This window comes from Brachypodium distachyon, chromosome 2 (assembly GCF_000005505.3).
Source record: "Brachypodium distachyon strain Bd21 chromosome 2, Brachypodium_distachyon_v3.0, whole genome shotgun sequence".
NCBI lineage: Eukaryota > Viridiplantae > Streptophyta > Magnoliopsida > Poales > Poaceae > Brachypodium > Brachypodium distachyon.
The window spans coordinates 36,179,753-36,195,206 of record NC_016132.3 but is presented as its reverse complement, the minus strand read 5'-3'; the positions used below and the strand labels follow the sequence as shown (position 1 = coordinate 36,195,206).

The window sequence follows — 15,454 nt, the reverse complement described above, 5'->3', positions numbered from 1 at the left end:
ACACAACACAGTATATACTGATCATCAGTTCATACTACTGCAATAGAGAGACCATGCATGCATGGAGATATGCGTGAGGGTGATCGTCGCGTAGATGGCAATATATCCTAGCTAGCAGGCAAGCTAGGTTATGAGTGTCCCGGACATCACAGTAACGGCTTCTCCCTGAATTCTTACTCTCTGATTTGCGGCGTCCAGCTCCAGATATAGTGTCCCACTCCTTTTAGATACCTGATGATATATGAAAGAGAACCAATTAACCATTACATTTTATCTGATTAAGTACGTGCACATTAGTTAGTGGTAGCATTAGTTCTTAATGACGAAATATATATAGTCAGTAGATATATCCAAAAAATGATTGATTCAGTTGTCTATCGGGAAGCCAAGGACATATGCAGTACGTAGCTGAAACGCCGTCAGTTTTTGTTTCCCCAGCTTTCGAGCCCAGTATGGCGCCAGAGCGCAATGCGCACTACCACAAACAAGGTCCTGTTCAGTTTGATACGTGTCGTTATTTCTCTTTTGATGTGTTATTTCCAATCTTAATAGCCCCGTTCAGTTTCGGATATATTTTATTTGCTGTCAAAATTTATCCCAAACAAATAGTCATGCAAAAAAAATCTGCCATTTATTTATCTTAACGAGCTTTTAACGAGTGCTCGCGAGCTCTTAACGAACCGAGCCGAACAATGGTCTCAGATCGTTAACGAACCGAGCTCTTAACGAACCGAGCATGCTCTTTAGCCAGCCCTACCTGCATATAAGGGACTTTATATTTACCATTTGGAATCAAATAATATAATATCAAGGCGTGACTCTCCAAGGTACCGAAACATTAAGGAATAGTAGTTCTCACCTCCCGCTTTGAGGCTTATATGAAAAAAGTGTGCTACCACTATAGTATGTGCCGCGTGCCTCTAATCTTAAAATACCAATAACATATAATAATGTTGATATATAATCTAAAAATACCAATCATATCACTACTATAAAACGGTCTATATCTCACGGCACATCAGTAACGAGTCCGGCGCGACCGTTACTGATGATTAACATTAGTGTCCGTCGCTGCCGCGACCGTTACTGATGAACAGAGCGGGGTCTGCCCGGCCCCGGCCATACATCAGTGACGGTCGCGAGAGGTGACCGCCACTGACGTACCATCATTCCTCACGAGAGACATCAGTGGGGGTCGCGTAAGAGACGACCGTTACTGATGTACATCAGTAACGGTCGCCCTAACGTGCCCGCCACTGATGTGTGGTACATCAGTAACGGGCCGAACTAAAGCGACCGTTACTGATGTATCCCCTATTATCAGTAACGATCGCCCAAGTCCCGACCGCCACTGATGATTGTCGCGGTTTAAGTACGCGGGGCAGATTCGCAGCTGGTCGTGCTGCGCGTCGTAATGGACCATCTGCGGCCCTTCTTCCCCGGCGACGGCGAAGCGCTGCCCAAATCGGCCGCCATGGCCGCCGGTGAGCCCAGGTAGCCCCTTCTCCTCCCTCTCCCTTCCTCCTCTCTCCCCCGGCCGGCGGCAGCCCATCTCCGGCGAGCTCCATTTTTCGAGCCCGAAGCTTCCCTCTCACTTGCGAGCTCTCTCTCCCTCCCGATCTTTCTCCTGGCCTCCAATTTCTCTCCGAAGTTTCCCAATTTCAAATTTTTGAGCTCCGGCCGCCGGCCAAAATGCGGCCTCCTCGTCGTCGCCCGGAGCTTACCTCTCCCTTGCGAGCTCTCTCTCCCTCCCGATCTTTCTCGCCGGCCTCCAATTTCTCTCCGAATGTCCCTAATTTCAAATTTTTAGTTAGCCCCTTAACCCCAGTTAATTAACACCTTAATCCCCTTGTTAATTATTAGGCTAACTATTTTGCTTTGTGTTTTCTTGTGTATTGTGTTGTAAATCGAAGGACCGTTCTTGGATGTACGCCACGGAAAGAATCAATGCTCGATGGATAACCGAATCGACGGATCTTTTTTTGAGTCGCGAAAGGTGATATGGAACGAAAAGGACTTGTGATGATGTGTTGTCCATGTCGCAAATATGGAAACACATGCATGATGAAGTCTGAAGATGTTCAGATGCACGTGCTGGCATCGGGTTTTGTGGAAGGTTATTCACGCTAGACTTGTCACGGGGAGGATGCGGTTGATGTCGGTAGTGATAAAGAAGATGATGATGTCTTGCGGTATGATTTGGCGAATAATTCCGAGGAAGAAACAAGGGTCGATGAGGAAGGTAATGTGGAAGGTGAAGGAGCTCTACGTGACAGGATTGCCGAAATGCTAGATGACCCGAACCTACGGGACCTGGAGGACCCCGAAGATGAGGCAGAGTCTGCTCAGTTCAAAAAATCGTTGGAGGACGCAAACACACCCTTGTATGATGGAGCTGGCGAAGAAAACAACGTGCTCGAAGTAATGCTCGAACTTTTGAGGCTGAAGGCAGCATCATGCTGGTCAGACAAGGGCTTCACGGACTTGTTGAGTTACCTTGCTTCGGTTTTCCACATCCAAACAAGCTGCCCAAGAGCACATACGAGGCGAAGAAGATTACATGCCCGCTTGAATTAGATTGCGTGATCATTCATGTCCAAACGACTGCATGGTATACATTGGAGAGTACGAGAACCATGAGAGCTGCCACATATGCGGTGCATCGAGATACAAGAAGAAAAACGCCAGAGCTAGCGAAGACGTTGGGGAAGAAGTGATGAAGGGGAGGCCGGCAAAGACTGTCTGGTATCTTACGGCAGGTGGCCGAGTTGAGCGTTGGATGCAGAACATTAAGGACAAGGTATCTCGTCCATCACGATCCGGCGCAGGCAACATTCGATCCTGACGGGCACTACCGTGTCGAGGAAGCTGGGGTCTTAAGACACCCTGCCGATGGGACTCAGTGGAGGAACTTCGACACGGCATTTCCAGATTTCGGGGCAGAGCCCAGAAACCTGAGGCTCGGTCTCAGCACTGACGGGATAAATCCTTTCGGAAACATGAACAACAAGCACAGCACATGGCCAATAATCTTGTTGTCTACAACCTTCCTCCATGGTTAATCATGAAGAGAAAGTACATCCACATGTGCATGCTCATACAGGGTCCAAAGCAGCCGGGAGCTGACCTAAATGTGTATCTGCAGCTAGTGAAGGATGAGCTGAAGCAGTTTTGGAACCCTGGCAGAGTGGTTTGGGACGCAAACAGGAGGGAGTACTTCACGATGAGAGTAGCGCTTCTGACCTGCGTGCATGACTACCCCGCGAATGGAAATACTTCATGCCAGGTGACACATGGCTACAAGGCCTGTACAAAGTGCGAGGAAAACACGACATCGGAGAAGTTGCCCGCTTCATCCAAAATTGTGTACATGGGCCACCGAAAGTGGTTGGATGCTAAAGACCCTTGGAGGGATGACAAGGAAAGGTTCAACGGGAAGACGGAGCACGGGACAGCGCCGAAGGAGAAGTCTGGTATGCAAATCCTCAAAATTCTGAAAGATCTTGAGGTTGTCCCCGGAAAGATTACTGCGAAGAAATATAAGGAACCTGAAGGCGTCGTGTGGAAAAGGAGGTCCGTATTCTGGGACCTTGAGTACTGGGCATATTTAGAATGCCACCACAGCATAGATGTCATGCACACGGAGAAAAATGTATGCGACAGCGTGCTGGGGTTGCTGATGAACATTCCAGAGAAGACGAAAAATGGACCCAACGCATGGAAGGACCTGGAACTCATGTCTATCAGGAAAGAGTTGTGGGGCAAAGATCAAGTGTCGGCAGCCGACAAGAATGGTTTCGTGACGGTGACCACGCGATGTCGTCTTGCATGTTACAACCCGTACAAAGACGAGTTGCATAGGATGTGCCAGTGCCTGCAGGGCATTAAAATCCCAGCGAACTACTCGTCGAGCATCAAGCATCTAGTTGACATGAAGAGTCACAATCTATCCGGCATGAAGTCTCACGACAACCATGTCATACTCACTCAGTTACTTCCAGTCGCAATCAGACGTATCATGGAGTCGCACGTAAGGGAGACAATCATGAAGCTTTCTGATTTCTTTGACAGCATCTCGCAGAAGTCAATCACCGTTAGACGATGCCAGATACTGTAGGATAGTATGATACAGATTCTGTGCGAACTCGAGGTGTTCTTCCCTCCATCATTCTTCGATATCATGGTCCATCTAATGATCCACATATGCGATGAGATCTTGTCCCTAGGCCCTCGTTCCTGCATAACATGTATGGCCCTGCATGATACAACGGGGTTCTGAAGCGCTACGTTCGTAACAGATCGCGTCCGGAAGGTAGCATCGTGGAAGGCTTTAGGACAGAAGAGTGCATCGAGTTCTGCACGGATTGGTTGGAAGATCGGAAATCAATAGGTGTTCCCGAATCACGGCACAATGGCAAGCTCGATGGCGAAGGTGGCCTTGGACATACATTCCTTAATGTCTATGGAAGAGGAAGGGAAGTTGACTTTGAAAGAGCAAATTTGGTTGTGTTGCAAACTGCCGATTGCTGCCGGCCTTATCAGGAAATGCACATGGAACAACTGCGAAATGAAAACCCTAAAAGAGGAGAAGTCTGGATCCACTGGGAGCACAATAAAACATTCGCAGCGTGGCTGAAGAATTATTGGTACAGCAGGAAGACGACCAATGAATCTGAAGAGACGGTTGCATATTTGTCACGGGAACCTGCTTACCACGCCTCTACTTGGCAATCATATGCGATCAACGGCTATAACTTCTACACTGCGTCTCAGGACCGTAAAAGCACGTATCAAAATAGTGGTGTAGTCATGACTTTTGAGACCGCGACCGACGACAACAGCAAAACCAAAGCGTTCTTCGGCGTTATCGAGGAGATCTGGGAATTGGAGTATTCGATCACAAAGATCCCAATGTTCCGTGTAAGATGGACCAAAAGTGACAAAGAAGTAAGTCACAGGTTCATGACAATGGTGCTACCTCCTGAGATCCCTCGTGAACAAGTTGACCTGACAAAAATCCCGGCAAGAGAGGAACCATATGGGTCTTTGCTAAGCAATGCAAACAGGTATTCTACATGGACGACCCGGCAAATAAAGGCCGCGTCGTAGTAAGAAGAGGGAAAGAAGCATTGTTGGAGTGGACAGAGTTACTTCACAAGAAGACTACGAAGGTTTCCATGATCCGACGACCGCCGCAGATGACGAAGAAGCGGAACGCACGATATTAACGAGGAAAAGGAGAGAGAAAAGAAGAAGTGATGGTAGCGAGAGCGAGAAAATACGACAAAAACCCTACCTCAGAAGCACTACTGCAAGGAGTCAAGTTATGACTTACCGAAGGAAGGAGAAGGCCTAGTAGTCACATTGTAAAGTACTTGTACTGAATTTGAATGCAAACTTTGTACTAAGTGAAATTATGTGTGGTCGATGTACTTTTGTGTATGCATGTTAGTACATGGCTTTATCACTACTAAAAATTCAATCCAAAATTATAGGTATTATGTGATGAATTTTTAAAATTAAATTTAGCATAAATACTAGACAAAATGCATGAATTTATTCATCAAACTTTCACTTTTTTGTTTCATCGAATGAATGTGACAAGTACATGTCCTAAAACACTCAAAAGGACAGGTTTTAAATTTTTTAAACATTCCTGTAATTTAAATTGGTACAAAGCTCAACAAGTATAGATGAACATCAGTAACGGTCGCCTGGTTGATTGCCCGTTACTGATGTGCATCTATACATCAGTAACGATCGCCTACATACCCAACCGTTACTGATACTAGATCATCAGTAACGGTCACGTTGCGGCTCGCCTGTTACTGATGTATAGATGCACATCAGTAACGGTCACGTGTGAAGGCGACCGCCACTGATGTACTTCGGCATATAAAAAGAAGAACCGAAACCCTAACCCGTTATTCTTCTCGCCTGCGCGTCGCTTCCTAGCAGACCAGTAGTGGGCTCTAACCCTAGCGCCCCCAGATTTTTGTGCAGCCGCCGCTGTCGACCTCGTCGTCCTCGCCCCCGCACCGTCTTCCTCCTCTGCCCCGAGCCCACGCCTCGCCGTCCTCGCCCCGAGCGCCGCCACCGTGCCCGGAGCCCGCGCCACCGAGCCCGACGCCCCCGCCTCGACCACATGCCGCCCAGCCCGAAGCCCCCGCGTCGTCTTCCTCCTCAGCCCCGAGCCTGCGCCTCGTCATCCTCGCCCCGAGCGTCGCCACCGCGCCCGGAGCCCGCCGTCGCCGAGCCCGACGCCCCCGCCTCGACCATGCGTCGCCGAGCCCGACGCCTCCGCGCCGTCTTCCTCCTCCGCCCCGAGCCCGCGCCTCCCCGTCCTCACCCGGAGCCCGCCGCCGTCGACCTTGCGCTGCCCCGAGCGCCGTCTTCCTCCTCCATCCGCACCGTCTTCCTCCTCCGCCGACAAACCCTAGGTACGTTCTTGCCGATTTGATTCCCCATATGGCTAAATATATTCAAAAGAAGCAAGATTGCTTATGAGTAGTGAACTGATTTTCTTAATATTGGCTAAATATATTCAAAAGGAGCAACATAGTGCCATATTTTGCTTATTAGAATGTGGACTAGGAGCTGGAATTTAGAATGCTTCTTTTTCTTATTAGAATGTGAACATACTATCTTTTTCTTATTAGATGCTGTCAAATACTTTGTTTCCTATAATTCAGAATAAAGCATATCAAATGTGGACTAGGAGTTGGAATTTAGAATTCATTATTAGATTATTAGATGCTGATTTCATGGTTTTGTCTAGTAACAAATAGTAGTAGACAAATGATTATTAGATGCTGTCATATATACATGCTATCTTATATGCTATTTTAGCGAAGTAAATCCGGAGCCATTTCTTCTTGCTCAGATCTTATATGCTGTTGTTTTGCTTTGTTTCTTAGGTGTTTTATATGATATATATATATATATATATATATATATATATATATAGAGAGAGAGAGAGAGAGAGAGAGAGACATGCTGTTAATATGATACACACGCTATTTTAGCTGTTTTATATGATATTGATCGAGTACTCGTGGGAGTTGAGTAATGAATTGTGGGCGGGCCCGACCATCGTGTCAGGTCATTGGAGAAGGGGCCGACCATCGTGCCGAGGGGGTACATATGCGGGTGGGTTTTTTATGTAGGTTTCAAGCTCCTAGTAGACAAAATTTGCTAGTTTTATAGCATAGGTCATGCCGAAATTTTCGGCCGATATATATTTGATGATTTTGATGGCATAGGTATGAAATGGGCAAGAGTAGCCAGAAATCAGTTCTTGAGGACGTAGCTCCTGAGGAGGTAGGTCGTGTCGATGAAGAGTCTTCATCGGGAGAGCAAATTGCCAGCTCTGGCGGCGATCCTAGCTATGGCGAAGGTAGCTCTCGTTCAGAAGAGCAAGACAAGGAGTGACGGGTGGAAGAGAGTAACCCGCAGCCAATTGCTTCTACGGCTTCGAAGCCAAGGAAGAAGACGCCGAGGGGGAGCCACAACTTGAATGAGTTTTGCTACGTGGTCACCCGGCTCTCTGACAGAGGCCGCCCGGAGTCGCCTGAGAGGGGACAGAAGGCCTTCGCAACCACCTGTGGAGCCGTTGCACGTAAATATTGCAAGATCACCGACGAGTGGAATGACATCTCTGAAGTCGTTAGAAACACGTGCATGGCGGACGTTGAAAGGCGGTTCCAAGTCACTGATGAGTGGCGCGAGCGATTCCGAACATCCATCAACATAGCAGTGCGGAATGGTCTTGCTACTTGGAAAACCACCACTAGAAAGTGGATGGACAAACCTTATGAGATCATCAAGAAGAAATGGCCGTCGATAACTGATGAGGCCGAATGGGAAAAATTCAAGAAGGAATCGTCTGACCCTGCCTTCATTGCGAAGAGTGAACGTATGAGGGCGTTGCGCGCGAGGAAGCCGTTGAACCACAGGCTAGGGAGTGCAGGGAAAGAGGGGGAAGAGGAAGGTCTTGCGCAACCAGGACCGAATTCTCGAGGCGGCAGACAGGGTGCCTCCAGTGCATAACATTCTGGAGGATAAACGTGCTAGAGAATATGCACGTCAGCACATGACACCAGAGGAGTGGGCGGGCATTGAGCCAATGCAGCCGCCTGTTAAAAATTTTACGGTAAGGGTTCACGTCCATTAATTTGTTTTCGGCGTTAATTATGACACTCATGATCCATATATACTCACGTCCTATCTTATATGATAACAAGAAAATGCCCACAAATGGGAGGAGAGCAAGAGGTCAGAAACATCCGCTGACTCCGTGCAGAGCAAGAGGTGGGAGTCGGTTGTGACCGCCGGCTTGCAAAAGGCGGAGCACACGGGCCATGTTCTAGGGGAAGGCGAAGGGGACTGCTGGGATGATTATTTCCCGCCTGCTCCGAAGCGAAGCAGGGTCCAGAAAAAGCTCCCCGCTTCTGCTGAAATAATAGAACAAGTTAAGGCGGATGCACGAGAGCAAGCATCTATGGTGTGTCAAGAGGTGTCAAGAGAATATGCAGTGCAAGCCATCCATCATTTGGTGTCAGCATTGGCCAAAGACCACCCCTCCATTGATGCCATACTCGGGGGAGGAGTGGACGGTTTGAGGAACCTCCTTCCACCTCTTCCTCCTCTTCCCCAGCGAAAGAGCACCCTGCTGAAGAGCAGTGCCGCCTCCGACACACGTATGGAAGACGATGACACATACACCCCAGGATACAGCCTGGCTCCTAGCATCGACAACCCCCCCCCCCCCCCCCGCTAGCCAACCAGACCCAAGCGAGGGCATCCGGGATAACGATCCGGATCCGAGCGACAACATCCTTGTAAGCATACTTTTCAAACTCTTTTTCACTCCTTACCTTCATGAATAAAGATCTTACACACATATGCCTTCTTCTTGTTACGCGTAGGCACCGGTGAAGTGTTGTATTCACGTAGACAAGCCTGAGAAGCCTGTAGGCGCCATTGGCCGCCTTATGCCCAGACAATCACCGCCACTGGTGCACGACATTCTTATGAACGACACACAAGCGAGTGTGATGGTGGACTCCGTCGTCGAGGAGCATCGTGATTATGCTATCCCGCTACCTCCGGAGGAATGCGTGGATATCCTAGGCGGTTGTTCAAACTACCGCATTATGTGGCCTAGGAGCTTGGTATCTCTCTACAACCAGCGCCGGCCCTCTGTGACTCCATCTCCCTCCGCCCACAAAGGTACTTCTCAATTGCTGCTCGGCCTTTCCCCAGGATACTGCCTCCTGTCGATGCCGGCGGAGATGAAGAGCGGGCAATGTCGATGTCTCCACAGCTTAAAGATAGCCAGACCACAGGGTCGGCACGGGCTGGAAGCGTCCCTACTACCTTCTCTCTCTTGGGTGCCGCTGAGTCCATGGGTGGCCGCAAGATCGATGACAAGTACAAGGCAGAGGAGCAAAAGGCATGGGACAATAAGAGGAGGCATAAAAAGAGGGGGCGCGGCGGCAAGACCATCAAGGACTCCTCGAATGTCAATAAAAATGAGATGCACTATGTGCCTGACATAACTGGAGTCTGAGAAGACAATAGGCCTGACATTCTCATGAAAAACCCTCGTCAAGGCCACAGATTCGAAGACGGATCCTATTTCGTGGCTAGGGAGTTTGACCGGGTGCTTATTTACTATCCTGAAAGACCGATGCTCACCGAAGATGCCCTGCGTGCCGTGTCCAGAAAGATGCAAGAGCTTCGTCAGTTTTACATGCAAGCATCGGCTGGTTCTCAACAGCATGCCCAACAAATCAATGTTCGAATCCCACGAGACTATGGCTTCTTTGAGCAAGAAATTGGAAACATTCAGGAACGTCCTATCACCTTTGGTGTGGAGTTCAACGAACTGTTCCACCTCTTCAACCGCCAAGCTTGATATCAACCTCTTAAGGCTGTGGTATGCCTACCAAATAAGGGACATGCGGCGAATGGAGGTCAAAAACGTAGCCATTCTAAACCCCGCGGTGTTCAACTACGGTGACATCGGTCTTGAGCCAGAAAAGGATCCCTCAAGAACCCTGGCGTCTAAATACTTGGTGGCATGTCTGGAGAAATACGCGGACCACGACTTTATCCTCTTCTTTCTTAATTTGGAGTAAACTGAATTTTATATATGAAACCGTTTGTTTTTTCTAATTCAGTCGTTCTTATACACCCTTAGATACTAAAGTTTGTTTCTTTTGAAAACAGAGACCATTGGGTGACACTACTCATTTGTTTGCCTTGGTCCGTGGTGTACTACTTCGATTGACTGCTTCCGAAGAAGGGTGTTCGAGGTAGGTTCTGGAAACCCATCAAATCACTCATTAACACTGCTTGGAAAGTGGCGACCAAGGGAAAACTAGCTAGCTGGTAAAGGCTATAAAGATGAGCCTCACCACGACCACAGGTTCCCTTGCCAGCAACAGCCGCCAGACAGTGTGTTCTGTGGCTACTACTGCTGTCACATCCTTATGGAGAATGACAGCATGTTCAAGCCTGAGTGGAAGGGGTCAATCGCGGCTGTGGAAGAGTACTGGCGGTCCCGAATAACAATGGCACACCGACCTAAATGGGTCGTGTATAACATTCAAAGAGAGTTCGTCCATCTCATCAACAATGAGGTCATCAAGCCTAGCGGGAACTTATACGAACGCGTGGAACAAGTGGTGACTAGGGTTCACCCACAACAATAGCTTCAAACTTGATTTTGCTATGAAATTTTGACACTTTGTAATCAATGTCATGAAGTGAGATACATTTGTATTCTTTATATGCTTTAAATGATGTGGCTATGTATTTTTCTGTGATGTGTTGTGCTGTGTATATATATGTGCTGTGTATAAATGCTGTGTATTTTCTGTGGTTTCATTTATTTTTTTAATTACTGAAAATGTATTAGTGTCGGTCGCTCGCCCGCAACTGATGTGGCTAAGCGACCCGTTACTGATGTAAGCGGAAACGTGACCATCACTAATGATACCCATCATCAGTGACGGTCGCTTACTGATGATGGTATATCAGTAACGGTCAGAGCGACCTTTACTGATGATACCCTTCATTACTGGCAGGAAGTTAGTAACGGCGGCCCCGGCCGTTATTGATGTTGTTTTTCGACCGTTACTGATAAGCTTTTCTGTAGTAGTGTATATAAGAATTAGATGCACAAAGAAAAGCTCTCGTGCTCACATATTCAAATGTATGGTTATGTAGATGCATGCATATTCACTGGCAATGGAAGCATGTACTACCTCCGTTTCTATAAACTTGGTTGAATTTAAAAAGTTTAACTTGGTAGTATAAAACTAGAAGACTTTATATTTTGAAATGAGAGAGTACTTGGTAATTTAAAAGTCGTTAATTAGGGGTGATGGAAGTAGTAGTACGTACAATAAAGTCGTCGGTGATTGACGTCCTGTGAACGCTGGCGACCTTGAGCCCGTCGTTCAAAAACAGGGACGTCCTGTGAACGCTGGCGATCCGGAGATCGGCGTTTAAAAATAGGGATGGCAGCTCGTTGTGGGTGGACTCCACGAAAACCTCACGTACATATGGGGAAATCCAGCTCGATGAACGCCGGACAAGTACTACTGCTGACCTGACTCTGCAGTACTGGTGCGGGAACCTTCTTGGCAGCCAGGATCATCCCGGACTTGGTCACGAACTCGGCCATCATGTCATCACCGTCCTCCGCGGCGATCAGAACGGCGGTGAAGAGGAAGTGGGCGGCCGCGAGCGTGGCGTGCCCGCAGAGCGTGACCTCCGTGACGGGGCTGAACCAGCGGATGTGGAACCGCGGAGGCGCGGCGGCGGCGGCGGCGTGAGTAGTACGGGAGAGGAAGGCAGTCATGGGGGCGTTGAACTCCGTGGCGACAGACTGCAACCACCGCTCGTCGGCGCCATTGACGTCCTCCCCCTCCAAGAGGCACACCGCCGCCGGGTTGCCCTTGAACGCCTCGTCCGCGAACGCATTCACCTATATATGTAAATCACTTCAAATGCGAGCAAACTAACTGTGTGCTACTCCAAGCAAATCCAGAAAGAACAAAGGAACAGTTACTAACAGGGCCAGGCCCGTGTACTGGCGTACTGGGTGGCTCTCTTGGCCATTTTTTCCACCAAGCAGCTGCCAAGCTACCTCCAAAACATGCAAAAACTCATTCCCACAACTAGTTTGACCGACATCTACTATCCTAGCCGCAGGATTCTTGGAGATTCGTGCTGTCTTTTTACAACTTGCACCTTCATGTTTTTGGTCTTTCTCATTGTCCAGTCCTTAACTTCTTTCATACACACCATCAAATGTTTATGAATTTCATTCTTCAACACCCGGTGAATTGGACAACCCTGGCTGTCCGAGAATACAAGTATAGAACCCGTACTTGTTTTTCTTATACATTTCGCAAGATCTTCATCGACTGGCAAGTCACTTCTCCATAATTTTACGAATTTCATTTTTCTTTTCTTCTACTGTGGAAACTTCTTCTCCTGGTATGTATTTTTTCATGCGTCCAAAATTTTACACACTTCTAATCACAAAATGCTTTGGGCTGGGGAAAAATGGCAGCAGATCCTAATTTCTCTCTTTCCCTCGAGAATGCAGCAGATCCTAATTTATCTCTCTCCCTCGAGAATGCAAAACAAGGAAATTAATAAATAAAAGAAAGCACGTAAATTTTGGAACAAAACAAGAAACATGCCAAGAATTTCGGATCTGAAAAATTGAGAAAAAAACATCAACACAGATGGAGGAAGGAGTTGCCGGAGCCGAGAGTTGCCAAAGGACGAACAAAATTTTCAGATTTAGAAGCAAAAAATCAAACGAAGGATGGAGAGGTCCTTCATGCCAGGTCCCTTTGCTCGGCGCCATGGCGCAGAACGTGAAGCTCGTATGAACAGAGGGAAAAAAACGAAGAGAAATTAGACCCCGATGGCCGGCGGCGGTCGCGCGGATCCCGCTCGATCCGGCCCGAGGGAGGCGGATCCCGCCGGATCCCATCCGATCAGAGCCAGGGAGAAGTGGGAGAGGAGGAGCGGGAGGTGGGCGTGGAGGGCCGGGACGCGTGCGTACGTAGAGGGAGACTAGAGATGTGAGCATGGCCGGTGAGGAGGTGAGGTGGCCGGAGGAGAGGAGGTGGGCGTGGAGAGGCAGGAGGAGGCGTCAGGTCGGAGGATGCGGGGGTAGGCGGCAGCTCGCCGGGTGGAAACTGGGGAGAGATGGGAGTGGGGGTAGGCAGGGATATGATAATTGATTGATTTGTAGATATTACACTTTGGCTTCTTTATGGGAGGGCATAGATGTAAAATACACATTGCACAGATCTTAAAACAATATAGGCCGTTGGATAGTAGTTGCGTGCACAACTAGCTGTGGAGTTGTGGAAAAAGAGACAAAACATGTGCCTGGCCTTCCTTGCTTTGACGATATGAGCCGATCCAACAAGAGTTCTATAGGCGCGCGCGGCAGGCTAGCTAGGTTCCACTTGCGGATATGACTTGGCGCCTAATCAGAGATCCCATGTGCTTGCAGATATCCTAATTAACGACATGGTTAAAAATAATTTGGCATCGAGCACGCCGCCGCACGCGTACGAAATCACGCTAGCCTTTTCTTAATCACACGCGCGCTGCCATGCACGGATGACGTTGACTAGGGGTGGGCGTAAAAACGGGAACACCAAAACCGAATTAATCACAACCAAAACATTAACCGAACCAAGTTAGCCGTCATTGATTTCCATAGCTAAGTGTGATTAACCGAATTTAATTTTGTTAAGGTCCTCGGTTAAACGAATAGACCGAACTAACAAGAAATAGCCCAAAACCTCTTTTCAATGTATTGTTTTTTCCGACTGACTCTGTACAATGTATGTCGCTAGCCCATCAAGTTTCACCACTGCTATGAATCATGAATGTATTGGACTACTCTCGGTTTTTAAAGACGTATCTAGTACTAATAGATGTGTGGGACTAATCTCCTAAAATTCATGATTTGATTTTATTTGTTTCACAAGTTTGGTCATATCAGTTTAAACCGAACAACAAACCGAAATGTCATATAGCTGAAAAACCGATCATATTTCAGTGTACATTTCTCGTTAACCAAATAATTAAAACGCCAGAAAAACCAAACTGAATTATGGGTTAAAAACGAACACCCACCCCTAACGTTGAGCCGGGATGTCTAGCTGGCTTAATTTACACTAACTAGGTGGGTGGCCTGCGCATTTACGCAACTAGATTTACGACATATTAACATTTTTGTTATTATTTTTTGAGAGGAACATTTTTGTTATTATTGTTTGGTGGTTAACAAGGCCGGAGAGACGTTTGACTCCAGCTTTGGAGGAATCTTACAGAAGCATTATCAAAAAAAAAACTACGAGTAGTATTATAGATAATAAGTTTCCATGTGGAAATTTTGGGAGGCAGAAAGCGCGTGCATATTAAAAAATATTTCCATACGCACTAACCTCATACTTGGAATCTTTAATAACTAGGCTGTAGAAAAGCAACCCATGAGAAATATTTGGAGAAATGCATTCCTTCGTCTGATGATCCGATCGAAAGACATTTGGCAGGAAAATTTCTAATGGGATAAAACCACACAGGATTCGAATGAACCCATACCTGCATGTATGCGCGCGCGTCACGGAGGAAAGCGGTCCCGATCTTGCCTGCTGCAACCGCCCCGATCGAGCCTCCTCGTTCACGCGCTGCCGCCCCGCAGATGGTGAGTTTGGGGATATCGAAGCCCTGGCGGCACTTCTCCCACTCCAGGACGTCGGCGGCGAGGGCGGCTGTCTTCCCAGCCCGCAGAAGAAAAGCAATGACGACGCAGCATTCTGTCGAACACCTCGTGGGCGCACCCGCCGGCCGTCACGTGAACAGGCGCTGCACTTGAGGCACCGGCGCGCGCGCGCCACCAACGGCATGGGCAGTACGCGAGGGAGCACGGGCTCCACCAGCAACCAAAGGATCTCGGTGGGAAGAAAGTAAGCTCGCCGGAGTTGACGTCGAGGGACGGATGGAGGTGGCGCCGTTCGAAGGTCCGTGGTGCGCGTGTGTTTTCTTTCTTTGTTTTCCAATTGGATATTCTTCGAATAGTACTAACATTTTTCTGAAACACGAGTTTTTTGGGGAGGCCGTTGCACGGTGGCATAGATCCTCGCGCGTGCACGGTGGCATAGATCGGCCGGGAGGCGAACATGGTGCCGAAGAAGTTGGTGCGGGCGGCCCAGCAAGAGTCCCCCTGTGGTCTCTTGCGGCGACGCAGCCGTGCCCGTGAGGGGATCTCTCTCGTCAGGCAGCCCAAGGTGCACCCCTTGACCTCGATCGCAGGCTGTTAAGGAGTGGAAAGCCCATTTGTATTATATACATGCTCAGCTTGATGCTGATCCCTATCCGGCGGTTAAGGAGGGGAAAACTTGAC

At 48.3% G+C, this 15,454-nt stretch overlaps 1 protein-coding gene across 2 annotated transcripts; it reads right to left on the bottom strand.

Moving 5' to 3' along the window:
* Positions 1-5: 5 nt before the first annotated feature.
* LOC104583232 (uncharacterized isomerase BH0283) lies at positions 6-15,138 on the bottom strand. Of its 2 annotated transcripts, XM_014898951.2 has the most exons (3): positions 14,653-15,138; positions 11,413-11,998; positions 6-231 (listed from the first exon to the last, which is right to left on the bottom strand). In XM_014898951.2, exons 1-2 carry the CDS (start codon positions 14,656-14,658, stop codon positions 11,564-11,566), a joined length of 441 nt encoding a protein of 146 aa, XP_014754437.1. In that variant the 5' UTR covers positions 14,659-15,138; the 3' UTR covers positions 6-231; positions 11,413-11,563. The 2 variants fall into 2 exon arrangements, 1 of the variants encoding a protein (XP_014754437.1); XR_002963994.1 differs by lacking the exons at positions 6-231; positions 14,653-15,138 and adding an exon at positions 6,397-6,472 and having other exon boundaries at positions 11,413-13,495.
* Between the last annotated feature and the right edge of the window lie 316 nt (positions 15,139-15,454).